The sequence below is a fragment of the Anabrus simplex genome, chromosome 14 (assembly GCF_040414725.1).
Source record: "Anabrus simplex isolate iqAnaSimp1 chromosome 14, ASM4041472v1, whole genome shotgun sequence".
NCBI lineage: Eukaryota > Metazoa > Arthropoda > Insecta > Orthoptera > Tettigoniidae > Anabrus > Anabrus simplex.
Window position 1 is genome coordinate 78752018 of NC_090278.1, and position 20864 is coordinate 78772881.

The window sequence follows — 20864 nt, forward strand, 5'->3', positions numbered from 1 at the left end:
GAACTAGTTTTCAGAAAAGTGCTTGTCGGTATCACATCTTCGTTTAATACAAGTGGAATACCCTTTGTATAGAATGATGGTGATACACCCACTGTACTCAACAACTTGGTCTCCCAGGTAGAGACTGAAATAATGCTAAAATATACATCCCAGCAGCGAGCTAATTACTGGTAATCGCTCACTTGTCTTTGTTCAGATATTAGAACCCCAACCTCCTTTCACTTACTTTTGAACTTGTAGCATTTGTGAAATCATGCATTTTTTGTTTTGTTTTGTTTCAAATTATTATAAAAACATTTTAGCCCATGTGGGGATTTACCGGTTACCTCCATCAGGCACGTCCCATTGGAATTGGGGAAGCTCACTGGCTCTGCTGCCATCAGAGTCAGAGGGTAGTAGGGAAATAAAATACCACCGTGAAAAAAAAACTGGTCCCATGCCAGGGTTACGGCGAAGACTGGTAAATGACCAGAAGCCAGAAAACATCTTGAGGCAACCTCTAGGGCTAACAATCCTAGTTGTAAAAGGATGGGTACCCGTCCAAAGCAAAGTCAAGTCAAAAAGCATGATGGCATAACATTTCAAGAAACATACCCCAGGGGGTAAATCTTTATATAAATCCCTCGTCGTGAACGCCACGGCGCACGAGTCTCCTTCGGATTCTGGGGGAGACTCGACATCATGCAAGAGACGAGTCGGAGCGTCTCGGTGTACCCCGAAGAGTCAAAAACTCAGGCCAAAATCCAAAACCTTTCTAGCAACTTTCAACATAAATTCACTTACACAAACTGGCAAGCTGAAAACTCTCACCAAAGCTCTTCACGAAAATCAGATATCCATAATGGCCCTACAGGAAACAAGGTACCCAGATGAAGAGATTTTTGAATCCAAAGGCTACCGATTTTTCAAGAGCAAAGCGCAAAGAGGAATCCTAAATGGAGCTGTGATGCTTGGAACCGCGTTTGCTGTTAGAACCAAGATCCTTAAATCGGTTGCAAATTTCGAACCTGTGAATGACAGATTGTCTATACTCACAATTAAATGCGGGAACAAAACCTACGCCCTAGTTAACGCACATGCTCCTACAAACGATAAGAACAAGTCTGATCCAGACGAAGTTGATAATTTCTGGGACCTGCTGGATGAAAAATTAAACAAAATCCCCAAACACCATGTCAAGCTTCTTTTGGGTGACTTCAATGCCCAACTAGGTCGTGAACAGAAGTACAAGAAAGTTATAGGAAATTACCCTGCTCACAAAAGAACCAATCCCAACGACAAAAGACTGGTATCCGTTTGCGAAAATCACAACCTGCAGGTCATATCGACCCACTATCGCCATCTACCCAGAAAGCAAATGACTTGGCATTCTCCCGTCCAAGCTCTGGGAGAGTTCCAAATTGATCATGTTGCAATCTCCGGGAGAAACAGCCCTGAGATTATGAATGTCAAGGTAAAGAAAGGCTTCAATGTGGCCTCAGATCATTATATGTCTCTTATCAAATTCAAACCAATTCCCACAAACAGAGTTAAGACAACCAAACAGATCACACGCTTCGACAATGATAAACTTCGGCAAAGGGTCGAGGAGTTCCAGGAGAAGGCTAGACCAAATGACTGTGACTTTAACAATGCCAAAAGTCTCCTTGTTGAGGTGCCAAAGACGTTGCAGAAATCAAGAGAAGCAAAAAGCATGCCTGGTGGAATGGTACCTGTGAATCATTCCTCCAAGAAAGACTCAATGCGTGGAAACAGTACTGCTCTACGAAATCAGAAAATGATTGGGAAACCTACAAAACCCAACGTGCCCAAGCAGCTAGGGTGTTCAGAACTGAGAAACGTAAATACGAAAAATCTCTCATTGAAAAGATAGAACAAAATTTTAGGAAGAATGAAAGCAGAGAGTACTACAGAGCCTTCAAACGCAAACTCACTGGCTATAAACCACCATCTCCATGCTTTGAGCGAAAGGACGGCACACTGGCGACGTCAAATGAAGAAAATTGCAGCATTCTGGCAGATTACTTCAAGAATTTACTTAATTGCTCTAAACCGCAAAGCGCCATTGAGACCAAGGAACCCTTACTCAGGTACCCAGATTCCAGACCACCCGACAGAGATGAAATCAAGCGCCACATTGCCCGTCTCAAAGTAACAAAGCGCCGGGGGAAGACTCAGTAGTAGCAGAACTATGGAAATATGCCCCAGAGGAATCACTTGATATCTTGCAAAAGCAAATAGAAGAAATTTGGAACAAGGAGACCCTACCCGAAGATTGGAAAATAGCTTTGATCCAACCATTACACAAAAAAGGCAGCATGAAGAACATCAACAACTACAGAGGAATATCTTTGCTACCCGTGACTTACAAAATTCTATCACTTGCCATCCTGGAGCGTTTGGAAGCACAAGTCGAACATCAAATAGGTGAATACCAAGGAGGGTTCAGAAAAGATCGCTCAACAGCTGAACAGATCCAAAATCTCAAAATGATCATCAGATATTGTACAGTAAGGTCCAAGCAGTATGTGTCTGTCTTTGTGGACTTTAAGAAAGCGTACGACTCCATTGACCGGGAAGTCCTGCTAAACATCTTAAATGAATTTGGAGTTGATTTGAATCTGCTGGCATTAATTAGAGCCACCCTGACCGATACAAAATCCAAGGTGAAGTTCCACGGATGTCTCTCGCATTCCTTTGACATCAAAACAGGAGTCCGACAAGGTGATGGGCTATCCCCGATACTCTAGAACTGTGTTCTTGAAAAGATCATCAGAACCTGGCGGGTGAGATTACAGGAAACCAACTACAGTCCATTGAGAATAGGAACCAAATCCATGGGGATCGCAACAGACTGCTTAGCATTTGCCGATGATATTGCTGTTCTCTCAAACGACATAGAAACCGCTAGAGCTCAAGTTGAAATTTTAAAGGAAATTGCCGAACAAACTGGTTTGCAGATATCGTTTGAGAAAACAGAAGTAATGACTAACATCAAAGAGGCTCCACCAAAACTCCATACAAAATACGGGGACATCACCCGAGTAGACAAATTCAAATACCTGGGTGAGATCATCATGAAAAATGGACTGGACAAAGAAGCACTTCAGGAGCGAGTATGCAAACTGGAAATAGCTTACCAAACATCCCGCACAATCTACAACAAAAGATGCCTTTCCCAAAACACCAAGATACGTCACTATGAAACAGTTCTGAAGCCAGTAGTTCTATATGCAGTCGAAACCCTGTCTCTAAATGCCAACAAAGGACTCCTTGAAGAACTGGAGAAAAGAGAACGCAAAATTGTGAGAGGAATCTTGGGATCAAAGTACAGAAATGGAATCCATCAAAAGAGATCCAACAAGGAAGTCTACAGCAAAATAGAGAAAATTACCGACACAATCAGAAAAAGACGGGCACGATTTTACGGTCATCTGAAAAGAATGGACGGAAGAAAGTTATCTAAAGAAATCTTTCACTTTTTTGATTCAAACCCCAAAACCACAATTCCCTGGTTTAGAAATACCAAAGAAGAACTGCAAATGCTACATATCTCAGCTGAAGACGCCCTTAACAGAGATCTCTTCCGCAAGAAAATATTGACGAACGGGCTAAACCGAGACGAGCAGCCGAAGAGAAGACACGGTGCCCCTTGGACAGAGGAGCGTAAGCAGGCCCACTCACAAAGAATGAGGGAAATTTGGGCTCTAAAGAAGGCCAAGTTCAGTGTCAAATGCAACAAGACTTAACGTGGTCCTTGATGGCCCCAGCGAATTATATATATAAAACATTTTAGCCTTAGGTGCAGATTGCAGTACAGATTTTTCTACCATAATGTATGGAAAGACATCTACTTAATTCATTTTGTGGTGCTCAGTTTAAACTTTAATGCATTTTAATAATATTAATTATATCTGGGTTTTAACGTTCCAAAATATTTTTTTTAAAATATATTGATTTCTAGTTTTCTCGTATTTTACACCTCCAGTGATGTGTGCAAACAGGTTTTGTATTTAAAAATGTTGTGTGATCTGCTAATCTCCGCGAACTTAGTACTTTATATGTATGTGTTCACAAACGTGTGATAAGTTAATCAAACACTCTGAGTAGCTGCAAAACGTGTATATTCAGAAAATTAATATGAAAATAAGAATAAAGAATTTAGTTAACAAATATTTATCAAAGCAATTGCCGTTTCAATTTATAATTTATTTTAAAATCGCCATATTTAGATTAATCATTTTTGGATCATATTTTGTATTTTTTATGTCATATTTTCTCATTTTTGAGGTCATATTTTGTCTCTTTTGAGGTCATATTTGCTTACTTATTTGCACTATTTTTAGATCTTAATAATTTACTAAGGGAGATGTTCATTAAATTTCCAGCTACTTTGAAACCATCTAAGAAATTTCTACATAAACAATTGATAGGGTATCTGCCACCTGAGTGACAACCTTAAATGCAGATCAGCAGTGAACGAACACATTCTTTTGTCTTCATACTGTGTTTGATTATGAATGCACTAAATGCTTCATCAGTCCGAATTAACTGTGAACATTTCTTCCACTTTCCCCACGACCTGGGATTGGCAGTGTCTTTTGCCTTTCTCACACTTTCACAGAATATGATGATGCAGGGGAATAGCTGGAGCATTGACCAGACATGGTCATGTTCCTACGGCACAGTAGCAATGAAATGCTCAAGTCTTTGCTACCGCTGACTTACAGTATATTTGTACCTGTGTCACTGTGTACTAGTTGCTTACTATGATTAGTCATTTGCTTTGATTCATATTTAATTATCTTCCTTTTTTTAGCCATTTGTATCTCGGGCAGTATGGAGAACTTGCCTGAAGTGAAGACAGAGACCATTTGGGTGGAGGAGACAAAGATTCAACCCGAGGTGAGAAAGTTACACCCGTAAATTGTTATAGTCTTATTATTTTCAACTTAGAATATGTCCAGAGTTTTGGAACCATACAACGTGTGTTCCATAAGTAATGCGACCAATTTTTTTCTCCCGCAACTGTACACCGCAGCATGTAATAACATGCTGGACTAGGTGGAGGGGGATGTTAGCTTCAAACGCTCTTTGTCTCATTTGGCAGCGAGCTGCCGGAGAGTCAGGACGTGCGTTTCCGTCAAGCCTGTTTTGAGTTCATGTAACACGGCACAATGGATCGTTCTGTAGAGCAACGGTACGCTATCAAATTTTGCGTTAAGCTTGGGAAGTCCGCCACCGAAATATTTCCATTATTTCAGCAGGCCTTTGGGACTGATTGCTTGTTCAAATCACAAGTTTTCCGATGGCACAAGTCGTTCATGGAGGGCCGAGAGGAGATCACCGACGAACCTCGCAGTGGATGGCCATCAACCTCACAAGTCGATGAAAATGTAACACGTGTACGCTATTGTTTGTACTCTGACAGACGGCTGAGCCTTCAATTGATAGCACAAACTCTAAACATGGCAAAAACAAGCATTTTCCACATTGTGACCGAAGATTTGAACATGAAAACAATGTGTGCCACACTGGTCCTATAAGTGTTGACCGATGAACAAAAGGACATGCGAGTGCTTCGGTGCCGAGAAATGTTGGAAATGTGTGAAAATGATCCTAATTTTTTTAACTCAGTTATCACTGGTGATGAGTCACGGATTTTTTAGTACGACCCTGAGACAAAAAGGCAGAGTTCAGAGTGGCACACCCCATTGTCACCCCGTCCCAAGAAGGCACGCGTGAGCAAGTCCAGGATCAAAACCATGCTCATTCTCTTCTTTGATGTCAGAGGCATTGTCCACCATGAATTCGTACCTACCAGAACTACAGTGAACTCAGCTTTCTACTTGGCAGTGCTCAAAAGACTGAAAAGGAGGGTCTCGCGGTGCCAAAGCGGCATCAAGGACACGTGGAAAGTTCATCACGACAATGCGCCGAGTCACAAAGCCTTCATTGTCAAGGACTTCCTGGCCAGAACCAACACTCCAGTGGTTCCCCAGCCTCCCTACAGTTCTGACCTGGCTCCCGCTGACTTTTTTTTGTTTCCTCGGTTAAAAGGAGTCATGAAAGGAAAACATTGGGTCACAATTGAAAGAATCCAGGCGCATGTTACATCGGCTCTAAAGGACATTCCGTCAAAGGCTTTCCAGGATGCCTTCCAAGCATGGAAACACCACCTCCAGAAGTGTATCGACGCAAGAGGGTGCTATTTTGAAGATTTTTGATTATTTGTACGAATATATTCAATAAATGATTTTTTATGAATTTGGTCGCATTATTTATGGAACGCACCTTGTACTTCAGTCAGTGTATGAGCAAAATTCTCAAAATAACTTTAATTCTGGGTCCACCTGTACAATACAGTATCAACTATTTATTAACAATAAATAGTCATGTTTAACATTTGAATATGTTTTAATCCTCTTTCAGACCATCTTCAGCTAATTGAGGTAAATCTTAATAAATACCAATTAAAATGGTTTGGATACAAAAACATATTAAAACACAAACATGCTAAACACAATCCTTTTAAAAAATCATGCTATCCATTTTTTTGTCTTAAAAATTGTTTTTGCATGGCTGTTCAGTTGGAATCTGATGAATGCATTTGTTAAAATTCATGGAAGCAAAGTAGAAAGTATGCCAAACAAGGAAGAGAGATCATGAACGAATCACATGTTTGCTGCTGGAATTACCTTATATTCTGCTTCTGCAGTGATCCTGAATTCATTCTGTTATGGAAAACCCGGACCATTTTCGTGGCTGCCTCACTCATTATGTCATTTTCTTCTGTAACTTTTCCGGACTTACTTCCCTATTTACAGTGATGACCCATATATGTTCACGTTCATCTGTACTAATTTGTCAGAAAGGAAGATGTTACTGAAGAGCCTCTGATATTCAAGCATGCTAACTAAGCTGGTTTCACAAGTCCTGATGGCTTAAATAGAGACTGTTGATATACATACAACAGTAGTCCTCGATGTCTCAGGGTTTTTTTTCACAAGCACCATTTCAATTCTTACGATACTTATATAGATTCAGTATTACCAACAAGAGAAACATCATATTATCACAACACTAAATACAGCATCATGATCCATATTTAGCATTTTATAATCAAGAACACTCTGTAATGACAGCGTCATCATCATTACTTGAAAATAGTTTCTTCTCAGCCTCATTTCACATTCTGCTGCAAGTGAGAAGATTGAAGTATCATGGCTCCACAATTGCTGATGATGGCTGACTTGTTGAAGAGGTCAATGCAAGGATAACTGCAACCTGGGCGAAATAGCACATAATGACAGGCATCTCATGCAACCAGAGGATGTGAAAGACAATCTCAAACACAAAATCTGTCATAATGTCTTCCTATATGTTGCACTATATTGTTGTGAACGTTAGCTGACTACAACTGAGACAGAGTGTCAACTGGGCATCATGGAGATGAAGATGCTGAGGTGGTCAGGTGGCTTCACTAAACTGGACCGCATCTCCAATGTAACTATCACAGAGAGATTTGGCATTGCACTGTTTCAAGACAAAATGCATAAGTTTCATCTATGATGGTTTGGACATGTACTAAGGATGGAGGCCGTTAATATCACAGGGGCAGGTTACGTGTTAGAAGTCGTTGGTAGGAGACCAAAGGGACAACCAAAACTGTGATTGGCCAATATTCACAAAGATATGAAGAGCATCAAATCTCCACCCTGACATGGTCCAGGACAGAACTAAATGAAGACAACGAATACATGTAGCAGACACCGGCACCAGGAGGGACAAATGCTGAAGGAAAAGATGATTTTCACAGTACCTATTAAGTGGTGCATATTTTATGTCAGATCTTTAGATGCCCCAAAACAATTCCATTTGAAGGTTTTGCTCACCCAATCATTTTGCAGTAATTGTTCCTTGGGTTGCCTTTAATATAAATAATATCTAAGGTAGTTCAATATCCTTGTCACCAGCCACAGTTGTTCAAATTCCACGCAGTTATGGTCACAATCAGAAGAACAAGCTGGTCCGTACAGCCATTTTAGATCTAGATGAGGCACTGGTCTGAATTGCTCATGAGCATATCGGCAGGCACTTCATTCGCACAGTGTTTCCGTTGTTATAGACAAGGAAAGAATTTGTTCTTTAGTTCATGGCCATTGGAAAAAAGAGGAACATACTGAAGTAGAGACAATAAAATCATTAGTAATTTTCTATTAAATTTTAAACTTTCAAACTGTTTAGATCTGCATAAATGTGATAGGTAACAAGAAATAGGTTCTTCATAGCAGGACTCTTGGTATCAGATGGATGTGGTGACCATAATGATAAGAAGTGTCACAGTAGAAGTAATTTCAGTATTGCAATGAGCCTTTCCTGTCGTGAGCTTGAAGGTCATTCCTCTTGTCACAGCAGCGAGTACGGTTTAGTGTTGCATGAATAATGGCTGCATCTCAATTTGTGGATATGATTAGGTTTTACTTCCAAAGAAAAGTGCTTTGTTATTATTTAAATAATAATTACAGTTATAGTATAGAAGTGATCAGTACTCATTTTGTGTTTCAGTATCATGCACAGCAGATGATGTGTTTTGTATTTGTTATTATTATTATTGTTGTCTATATATTAAAAGAGTTTACTAAAACAGCTTTGGCAAATCTGTCTGTCCATTCTACTGGACTGATTTGCTTCATTTTCAATTTATTCTCTTTGGAATTACCTGCCGGTGAATCACGAGATATCAATAGGTCTGTAAGTTCAGCCAACTTTGAGTAATCATAAAATCAAATCATTAAATGATCACTCCAATAATTGCAGGGCGAAGACTTACTCTAACCCGCAATACATTCTGTACATAGCAGGTTGCTAAGCGACTAACATTTTCATTAATATTTATGTGACTTTTCATCGTTAGTAACGTCATTGCATGCAGCCATGTTTGATTATTACCTGTCAAGCCAGAGAGTATACACTTCCTCTGATCATGGAAGAATACTATTCCCTGCTAGATACTCTTTGATTCTCTAACCTTTCCCAGCGTCGAAATATATTCAATAGATGGCAGAGCATTTGTAATAACTTACATGCTGCTGAGAGAAAAATGTCTACGTACAAACAGACCCTGTCATGACTTATGCCTTAGGCATTATCTGGCAACACCTATTGAAGGATAACCTAGCCTGCATTAGAAAGAATGAAGGCATGTATCTTAAAAAGGTTCTCGGCCTGGCAAGAAAATGCTCCTTTGAGACTAATCTATGAGCTCACAAGTTAACTGTTCTATATAGAAGAACTGGGATTAAAAATAAAATTGCCTTCTACGGCACAAAACTAAGCTTTACATCAAGAACTGCAGGCTAAAAAAGTGAATATATCGATAGATTTTTACCAAAGAAATGGGATGATGGCGTCAGAATGGATGAATTCTGATTACGAACTGCGGCATACAACAACGTGCTTCTTATTAACCCTTAGCACTCATACGGCAAGCCATGCCTGACAACAAGAATATCCCGCATAGATCCTATGTTGGCCAACACCAGAACTCGTACAGTATAAGCATGCAAGCTTACAGCAGATGAATTTCTCCTTTAATCCCACACCTACTCACATGAGATTCAAACTCAGCTTTGGATGTCCAAAGCCGAAAAGTTTTTTGTAAAATAAATGTTGTGTGTTACTTTTCAGTTTGCCCTCATATAATATTGTCCAGATGTCAGTAATCTCTATTTATTCTGTTCTAGGAACCTCATGAATTTCTGCTTCCACTGAATGAAACTGTTTGCAAGACAGAAGAGACTTCACCTTTTATCAGTGACACTCCGTCATTGGAACATGGTGTAGAAGAGGTGAGTGTCACAGGAATATGCTCTACTATTTTGTGCTAATGTGTGTATCAAGGTGAAGCACTTTTGTAAATCTGTGGTTCAGAAAATGCTTCCCTTAGTAATATCAAAAATTTCTCTAAAATGTTAACGTATTGGATTTTTAAGGTTCTGTTAAATGAAGGCTCCAGTAGATGCCATGTACCTATTGATTTGTAGATTCTCCATTCCAGCAGGTCAGTTGTGGAAATGAACAAATCTCCTTTATAAACTTCTCTTCAAGGATCTCCCATTTTGAATTCCTCCTCAGCAGGTCTTTTTCTCCGTGCGGTTAGGAGCGCGCAGCTGTGAGCTCGTATCCGGGAGATAGTGGGTTTGAATCCCACTGTCGGCAGCCCTGAAGATGGTTTTCTGTGGTTTCCCATTCTCACACCAGGCAAATGCTGGGGCTGTACCTTAATTAAGGCCACGGCCGCTTCCTTCCCATTCCTAGGCCTTTCCCGTCCCATCGTCGCCATACGACCTATCTGTGTCGGTGCAACGTAAAGCAAGTAGCAAAAAAAAAGGTCTTTTTCTATCTGCTCCAGTCATAAATCTCTAGGTCTGCATCAGATCTTTTTTTTCTTTTTTGTAACCTTTCGAAGTATGCTATGGGCGTTCTTATTGATTGCGTTCTCATAATTTGGTCAAACCATTTCAGTCATGATTCTTCTAGAATATGAAACACATTCTATTATAACCCTAGTTGGAGGTAGACTAATTTATTGATGATTTTTTCCCTTCTGTTCTACTGTATACTCTGCCTAAGGAACTTCATTTCTGCTCTTGGAAAGATGTAGCATTCCAACTGATGAGCCCACTGTTACATTGGGGCAAAATGCTGGTAATTTCATGATTTGAAAAGCCTAAATACTTTGATGAGCATAAATGTTTTTAACATTATGCAGTCTATGAAAGTAAATTATGGTTTCCTTTTAGGAACCTTTTTTTATATATATATATATATATATATATATATATATATATATATATATATAGGCCAAAGGCAGGCATTTATATAATTGGAGGCACATGCTTCCCCTTGTGCACCATCACTGTATTGTCCAACATAGGAGCTTGCAGTGGTGTCTCAATGGTGTCTTGGAAAGATGTAGCATCCAACTGATGAGGCCACTGCTACACTGAGTTGAAATGCTGGTAATTTTACGACTGAAAAATTTTAGACTTTGATGAGCTTCATTTCTGTTGCTTGTAGCCAGTTGTTCTCCCCACTGCAGTGAGTTGAAGATTCCAGCCCTGAGGGTCATAATGGGTACCAAATAAGGCTTATAAAGTGACACATTTTTAGGTAAATAATACAGGGTGTAACAATGAGGTAGTGCCAAACTTTTAAGGCATATTCCTCACACGTAGAAGAAGAAAATCATTACATGACATGGATTCTAAAACTCTACATTATACATAAATCATTAGAAACAGACAGGAGCACAATATGCTAGCATAACACATCAAACTATTTCTTAGATGAACTATACAAAGTGCCCTCCATTAGCGTTGATACATGCCTCAACCTGCCACCAGTGCACTTGGGATTCAATGCGACGGCAGGTTGAGGCTTATATCAATTTTAATGGAGGATATTTTTAATATTTTATCTAAAACATAGTTTGATACATTATGCTGGTAGGTATATTATGTTCCTCTGTGTTTCCCATGATCTATTTTGTATGTAGCATGTCTATTCAGATGGGTATCATCATTTTCCCTTATCCAGCTTGTGCCGGGTCAGGGTATTTATGGCACTTCTCCACCTTCCTCTTTCCTTCCACCATTCCTCTTCCACAATCTGGTCGCAGTCTAAATTCCGTCTTATGCCGCTCTTCACTGATTCAATCCACCTTGTTCTCAGTCTTCCTCTTGCCCTCTTGCCCTCGTACTTTGTCTCCAGGATCTGTCTTGGAATTATATTCTCCTCCATCCTCTTTACATGTCCAAACTACTTTACTTTTCTCTTTTCAACTCTCTCATTTAGCTTTCCTATCCCAACTTCTTTCCTAACATCTTCATTTCTCGCTCTGTCTTTCCAATCATACTTCTTAGGAATTTCATCTCACTGGCTGAATTCTAATCTCTTACCTGCTAGTCAAAGTCAAAGTCTCAGCTGCATTAGTCAGTATGGGTACATAGTACATTTTGTATATTATCTCTTTACTTTTCCTTGGTACTTCTTTGCTCCACGCAAGTTTTCTTACACTTTGTTGGAATGCCTTACTCTGCTGTACCCTCCTGCTAACCTCCATATCCACCCTAGCATTTTGCATTAATTCAGTTCCTAGGTATTTAAAACTGTCCACAATTTCCAGACTCTGACTTCCAATTTTCACGGTGCCATTTCCTTGCCTTTCCTCTCTTGACATCACCATAGTCAGATGGGTTGCAACATTAAATACTCATATTCTCTCTCTAACAGAATAGTAGTAGATTTAACCTTCCATCAGCAGCTGACATTCCTCATCTTTCTTTCAAACTTTTTAGACTACATGGCAATGAATTAAATCCATCCTACGGTTCATTTTGTTGGCAAATTTAGCCATTACCGGAAAAGTGGAGGGACTAGCACTTGGGCAAGTATCAGGGCGGCAAAGACTCCACAACCTAATGTACATTTCACATAATTGGCCTTGTCTAGCAAGTGTGAGAATTTTACTTGACTGGGGGATGAGGGAGTAATTAAAGTCTCCGTCGGCCTTGAGTGGAGACAAACAAGATAAACAAGTGCGTGTTATCAAGCTTAGAAATAGAAGATGTTTTAGAACACTTGAGTGGTTCTGATGAAAGTTTGTTAGATTCAGATAGTGATTTGAGTGATGTGGTTGACATTGCTGTACGTGAAGTCCTCGGTTCGGAATCAGATATGATTGATCGGATGCAGAATGGCAATCTACATGCCACGGCTAATATATTTCAGTGGGACAACATATCTAATTATGTGGGTCAAAAACACAATTTATAGGGAATCCAATACCTCAGAATGAAGCAGTTGGAGAATGTGATGGTGTGAGGATTTTTTTATGGATGAGTTAGTGAAACTAATAATTCATGAAACAAATTTAATGCTGAGTAAAGAATCTGATGTAGGGGCTCATTACCACTTTGTTCCAGAATGCGGGATAGGAAACCAATCACGAAGGACGAGATATATATGTTGTGATTGCTCTTTATATGCTAATGGTTATAATACAAAATCCTGTGCTATGAAGTTATTTCCCTAAAAGCTCTATTCTGTCTATGCCAATTTTTTGGTCAGTTATTTCAATGAATGTATCTGAATCAGTGAATAATTTTATGCATTTCAACAACAATAAGGCACTTGAAACATATCAGGGACCCTTCAACCTTTTCAAAATTTATCCGATGATAGTGTGTGCTACAAACAGAATATTCGGAAATAGGCAGTGTTTCAGTGTCCATACTGCGAAGCGGGTCTGTATGTTGAGGGATGCTTCAAGATGTTCCATATTAAACTCAATTATTAAGGTAGGATAGAATCATATTTTCCAAAAGAATGGACTTTTCTAAACATGCATGTGAAAGTTTTATTGAAATCTGTAAAGCAGTGCCAAAGTTGTGTTGCTTTGAATGAAGCCTCGCACTGATCTGAGAATGCTTAAAAACCGCTCTCAGAACTCCTCCCGCTTCATAAAGATGACCAGGCATTTAAATCCACCGCATTGAGGGGTTAATATTGTAATTCTGCCAGGAAATATGCTTATGAGAGGTGACAATAGCATAGGAGAGAGCATGTGCAAAGTAAAAACTTTACATGATCAGAATCTTGTATTTTCTTGATTATTCATTACAAAAATTTAAATGTCTGCTGGGCACTTGCGAGTATGTGAATTGCCAGAAACCACCATTGTGTCTATTCCTCAGTCCCATTTCGTGATATGGGGTTGGGGACATGGTGAGGTGAATTTATGTTAAATGTTTTAACGGCCAGATACCATTCCCGATGCTAACCTCAGTTGATGACCTAATGAAGATGAAATGAATGATGAAGAATGAAATCGGATAAGGAAGTGGAAGGAATCAGCTGTTGCATACAAACAAGACAACATCAAGATTCATGTAATGCTCATTGTTAAGGCCTTGTTTCTAGGTGGCGTTGAACACATCCTTGACAATTGAAGGAATGTTATGTAAATAATTAAAAAATACCAACATCTGTCAGTTCATAAACAAACATCATTGTTAGTGAGAATAATATTTCTAATTGGCTGGAAAGTTACAGGTGATGTTTCTGTATCAGTAAAAGCATGACTGACATTTTCGAAATTCTTTTCCATCAACAGTGAAGAAACATCAGCCTCCCAGGACTTGTAAAGTATGAAATCGCAATAAAATTGTAGCAGAAGTCTACTGTCTGTTGGAAAATGGGATGATCCACTCATGTGGAGAGCTGCTTCAAAGAATACCACACTCTGATTCATTCTTAAGATCTGATTCACACTTACTAGTTACCATGCAAGAAAGCTATGTAAATACGTTTTATTTTTATTTATAATCAATACACTAAGGTAATGTAAAAAATTAATAGGAGTTTTCTGGTTTGAATGGGTTAAAACATCATCATCACTCACCACTGATTTGCAATTAGGGCAGTCGCCCAGGTGGCAGATACCCGACCTGTTGTTTACCTAGTATCTTCTTAAATAATTACATACATACATACATTATAATTATAGATCGTTATACCTTTCAATGTTGAGTCTGCAAGCCTCTGTGAATTTATTAAATGTCACCACAATCCTCTATTTGCAACTAGTGCTGTGGCCTCATTTAGTTCTATACCTCTTATCTTCAAATCGTTAGAAACTGAGTCTAACCATCATCATCTTGGTCTCCCTCTACTTCTCTTACTCTCCTTAACAGAGTCCATCATTCACCTAAGTAATCTATCCTCCTCCATTCACCTCACATGACCCCACTACGGAAGCCGGTTTATGCGTACATCTTCATCCATTGAGTTCATTCCTAAATTAGCCTTTATCTCCTCATTCTGAGTACCCTCCTGTCATTGCTCCCACCTGTTTGTACCAGTAATCATTCTTGCTACTCTCATGTCTTTTACTTCTAACTTATCAATAAGATATCCTGATTCCACCCAGCTTTCACTCCCGTAAAGCAAAGTTGGTCTGAAAACAGACTGATGTAAATAATTCCAGAGAATTACAGAATTTATTGAACATCTCCTTTGGTAAATTATTCCAATCCCTAACTCCTGTTCTTATAAACAAATATTTGCACCAATTTGTCCTCTTGAATTCCAACTTTATCTTCATATTATGATCTTTCCTACTTTTAGAAACACCACACAAAGTTATTAGTGTACTAATGTCATTCCACGCCATCTCTCCACTGACAACTCAGAACATACCAGTACCACTTATGATATAGATGTAGATTCCCATAGGGAACCTACCTATATCATCTGATTGCTAGGCAGGCATCAATTTTTTATAATGAGGCAAAGTCTCTTGTAGTGCATTGGCACTGCCGGTGCCTCCAAGTAGCCTACAAAGCGACCTCCACGCTGTGCACTAGCCATGCATTTTGGTGGTTGTGCTATTGACCAACTGATGAGCCAAGCTTAGCACACTGGGGTGAAATGCTGGCAACAAGGAATGAGTTAGGTGGAAAATTTATTATGTCCAGTATTATGTCGAGCAGCTCATCTCCTTTCTCCCAGGTCTTCCCAGCCCAAACTTTGCAATATTTTTGTAATGCTACTCTTTTGTCAGAATCACCCAGAACAAATCAACCTGCTTCTCTTTGGACTTTTTCCAATTCTCTAATCAAGTAATCGTGGTGAGGATCCCATACACTGGAACCGTGCTCTAGTTGGGGTCTTATCAGAGACTTATACAGTATGCCCTCTCCTTTACATCCTTACTACAAACAGTATGCTGATTCGGATGTATTCCTGTTGAGAAGCAGCACACCGGAGCAATAACTCTAAAATAATCTAATTCATTTTGGGAATGCAGCTCAGTGGTTTCTGCAATATTCTTTCTTATGAATATCAGACTATTGCTTTCTTATTTATAAGTCATCCCAGTATGAATTTTTAGTTGTAATATGATATACAAATCTAGTTTTGTTATATATAGCCCTAATATACCATGTGTAATCTCAGCATACTTTAAATCTTTATTTATAGGACACGAAGGAAGAGACCCTCATTAAGGATGAAAAATTAATGAGCCCATCTGAAGAGTAAGTTTAAGAGTTTATATAAATACTTTTATTTGTGTTTAGTACTCTTGCATGTTTTTATCACTTCTGCAAGCTTAGTTGTTTTTAAGAACTCAACGGAAATTAATTTGATTTTAAATTGTATTCATTCCTGACAATCTCAGTGACAATTCAGCAACAGAAAAGGAAACAAGAGTTGACATGGGACACAAAAAATAAGGATAATTTCCAAATGTTCATACACTGTTGTCCTTAAATACATTTTTCTGTATCCATTCCTCCTCAGCCGCCATCAAGCTCATTTCTACTGCCCATCTGCATCAACACACACTGAAGGACATCTTGACAGATATTCACAGAGCTGCTAATGGACAAAAGACATAAGGTATTCCTGTCCTGGGATATGCTTGCTATTCACAGCTATTCTCATATGGCAGAAAGTGCTCCAGTGAGCTATCTGCTTGCTGTTGGAAGGAAAATAGGGAAATCTATTTCTTTTTCACATCCCGTTTCTAAGTTACACCTGGGTGATGTGATGTATCAGGTCTCCCCATTTCTAATCGTCTCTCCACCAATCTTCTCTGAAGAATCTGTCTGCATCCCTGCGATGCTGTGCAGTACTGTCTACAACCAAGTTTTGCATCGCTTTCTGGTCCTGCCCCTAGGTCTCTTTCCTTCTGTCTTCTCATTGGAGATTATTGTAGTCAGTCACTTTCCTTGCATCCTCATCACATGTAGTTTGGTTATATCTGTGTTATTTTCAATTTTTGTACTTGTATCAAATTTCTGTGCCTTTTCTGGCAGGACCTAGTGTTTACAGTGCACTTTGTCTTCTGGTATGGGCTAGAGCAATTTTGTTACTTTCATTGATCTGTCTCAGCTTTATTCCTGGCTTCGACAAAATGAAAGTGACTGAGGTATGAGTGATGCTAGTAATGCCATTCCTTCTGCAGCCAGTCCCTGCTCTGGATGGTGTGAAAATATTGCTCGTAGGATCAGTTGGTGCATGCATTTCAGTGGGCTTGGCAGACTGATATGTAATAGCAACTTCTGGCTCGGTGAGGAAAGCTACAGGAAACTACCTTGTTTGCCTAGTACGCCTCTTCAGTGATGCCTAGGCCATCTATGACATCTGATGCCAGAGCTATTGAGGATCCGACCAGCCTTCGGGCTGAGGACTAAACATACATACGTACACATCAAATTTCTGAATTTTTCATTCCAAACTCTCTCTCTCCTGGTTTTACCCACCATGCTTCCCAGAAGCTTCACTCATGCAGTTTGATCTTATTCTCCTGCCGTTTCATAATTGTTCTTGTTCCTGTAGCATATGACAGGATTTTTGCATAATATTGTTTGAAGAATATGGCTTTGTATTTCAAATATACTTCCTTCCTTCTCACTCTGTCATTAACTTTTCTTGGTAAAATCCATATTCTTGTCCTGCTCGTGCTTCAGTTTCCTTGTCCATATTTCTATCTTCTGACAAAAATCTTCCAGGTATTTTGATTTTAGATATCCCTCTTGTCTACGTCATTCCATGTTAAGAAAACAATATTGCTCTTATGATAACAGCGTTGCCATATCAAACGGCTCTGCTCAGCAGCATCACGGGGAAGCTGTGGCTTATATATTGGTAAAACACAGTACCTAAGTTCAAAATAAAAGAATCTATGGTGCAGTGGTTGAAAGGGAGGGAGGAGGGGCTTATTTACATTTTCAAAGCAATATAAGTAAGCTACTGCACATACAAAACTTCAATATTGAAGTTCAAAGCAATCTGGGAGAAAATAGGCAACAGGAAATTTTTTTTTAGGCTCAGGCCGTGGGATGCAGTTAATTATATTTAATAAGTTTCCCCAGGCAACACCCACAAAAAGAATAGTAACAATTAAATGCCCTTGTGAAAAGTGGTAAGAATGTGGCAAAAATAAAATGCACTTAAGAAACAAAAGCTAAACCTTAAAACCAAGCACACATAAAAATCATAGCAAATTTCTGTACCAGTACATGTCATGCCGTGATGTATCGCTGCACACCACAGCATTAAAATCTAAAGTAACAACTGCTGTACAGTACAAGAATATTAGAATACACACATAAATAAGTAGATGACTTCTCTACAACAGTGATAAGCTGCCGGCGATTCATAGCGTAACGGATTACTCATTTGCATGTACCAGAGCAACTTTGAAGGAAAATGAAAGAAGGCAACAAAGAGATGGATGTTCCCGCCATTGTGCTTCCTCCCTGTGAATATATTTATGATATAGAAATGGAAAAGCTTCTATAGTTATTCACAGGCCCCATCCATTTTCTTTCCTTCATAATAAAATGTAAAGTGCAAATCACAAGGAATTACAAGTGTCTAAGTAGGGGTGTGTTCACTCCTTCTAGGTCTATAAGAGAAATACTGTTTTCTTAACACAGAATGGGCTATATTCAGCAGTACTTTCTTACTACTAGCCTAGCGATGTTAAATTTTATATCAAACTCCGTTATTACCTAACACAATGTCACGCCGATGACCTAGGTGATAGGCCTCTTTGAAAAACAATATCATCATCATTGCAGGATTTCTTGTGTTTTTGGTCCCCAATTATCATATCAATTTAATTCTGCTAATTTCTTCTTTTTTGCAGGGCAAGCGCACTTCCCTTATCAATTCACGAGACTCGTAGTGAAGAAATAGTTCCTGCAGCTAACGTTTCTGTAACATCTTGTGCCAGAATAGGTCCGATATATTACTGTGTACAGTGTGATGCACAGTTTCAAAGGCAATCAGATTTCAAAAGGCACGTGAAAATGGGTCATAAGCAGATTAAGAGTATTCCATGTCCCAAATGTGAGAAGGTCTTTCGGTATCCATCTAAACTTGCCGAGCATCTTGTTGTTCACTCGGACAAAAAGCCATTTTCGTGCAAGTTCTGTTATCGTCAATTTGCACGTTCGGCTGATCAGAAGAAACATATGTTTAGTCATAGTAAACATACTTACAGCGCCAGTTTAGAATACACTCGAGAGTCTAGTAAACCGAAAGATAAACATATTACCACATTGAAGCATGTAGATGTATCTGATAAACATAAGGAAACATTATTTTTGATGAATCAGAAAAAAGAAATTACCATCAAGAAAAATGATCATTTCTGTTTCCTGTGCAGTGAACCATTTACCTCTAAGTTGGAGCTACAACACCATCAAGCAACAGTTCATTGCTTGAATAATGTCTACCAGTGTCTAAAGTGCCGGGTGTCTTTCTCTGACTTATCAAAACTATTGGAACATAATTCCAAACACTCTTCCAAAATGAAATCGAGCAAGATTTCTTCCAATGAGAATTTCTCAAGAAGGCCCACCCTTAATGACCGTACGCACCAACATTCGTCTGTAGAGCCTAAACTTCTCAAAGATGTACATAAGAGTCCACATCCGAAGTTTGAATATTCCTGTGCAGTGTGTGCTAAAACATTTCAGTGGCCTTCACGCTTAAAAGATCATATGTTAACACATACAAAAGAGAAATGCTTTACCTGTGATCACTGCAAGCGGGGATTTGCTCGAAAATATGACCTGATATACCACATGTCAAAACATGTAGGCCACAAGATGTACTCATGTCCAATTTGTAAAATGGCATTCGTATCTAGTTCTCTAGTAGACAGACATATCAGCTCCCATTCCCAAGTTCCTCTTTATGCCTGCTCATTGTGTCATAAATCGTTTAATTTACTAAAACATTTGGAAAAACATATTTCACGTCATTACCTGAATGCCACTGGTCAATCATGTGTTGTTTGTCATAAGAAATTTGCACTCACTTCTAGTCTGAGATCTCACATGCTTATCCACTTACATGGAAAGTCGTTTGCATGTCCATTATGCAGAAGACACTTTTTTAACTCTTCTGCTCTCAGGGTACATCTCCAAAACATACATAAGAAATATCAGTTGAACTCTGAAATTTTCCAGGAGACAAAAGATTCCAAGAATGGACTATGTCATGAAGTGGCTGAAACGTCAATTTTCAATAGTGAAAGGGATAAAGTATTGGTAAGTTCTAAATTTATTTGCAGTATTTTTTTAATACTTATATGGAGAAAAAGTTTGTGTATACAGGTCATCTTGAGATGCACTCAACAGATTTTAGTAACACCATCACAAGCTTGCAGATAATTATACGCTGTATATAATTATCCAAGCCTTATTTGGAAAGGAGATTGTTTAAGAGATGTAGAACAAATTGGAAATAATATGCACCTTGGACACTCAAGAAGGAATATAGTGCCTGAACTGTCAGTCCCATTAAAAATAGATTTTGCATGTTTAGTAAGAAATGTGTTATTTATAACAAAGTGATATGCATTTCTTCCCAACTACAATTTTTTAGCAAAAAATATTTTCTGTGTTTTGATGCATGTTTTATTTGATAATGATCAAACTAATGACTAACCTGTACCGCAAATACAGTATTTAGAATTTCATTTCCTGTAAAATATGTTTTTCTTCCTGGTGAAATGATATGCGAGATAATAGCAGTTTTATCCTGTTAAAGGAGTAATTCGAAACTGCAACACAAGTCTCAGTACAACTTGCTGGTTAACACATTGAAGTTAAGGCCATATGGCTGTGTCATTTATTGCAGAGAATGAAGCTTGCATGGCCTACGTAATGTGTTTTCATCATTGTTATTACAAAACAAATGTAGTACGTGCATTGATCGGCACTGCAGTATAAGATTTGCTTCACATAGTTCTCGAAAAAAATATAGATGGTAGCAAA

General features: G+C 38.8%; 1 protein-coding gene across 1 annotated transcript in view; it reads left to right on the forward strand.

Moving 5' to 3' along the window:
• LOC136885313 (oocyte zinc finger protein XlCOF6) overlaps positions 1-20864 on the forward strand; it is a 38567-nt gene that overhangs the window by 3633 nt on the left and 14070 nt on the right. The window contains exons 2-5 of the mRNA XM_068230240.1: positions 4820-4905; positions 9747-9851; positions 16048-16103; positions 18725-20135. Of these exons, the coding sequence (XP_068086341.1) occupies positions 4820-4905; positions 9747-9851; positions 16048-16103; positions 18725-20135 (1658 nt within the window). The remainder of the gene's footprint in view (positions 1-4819; positions 4906-9746; positions 9852-16047; positions 16104-18724; positions 20136-20864) is intronic.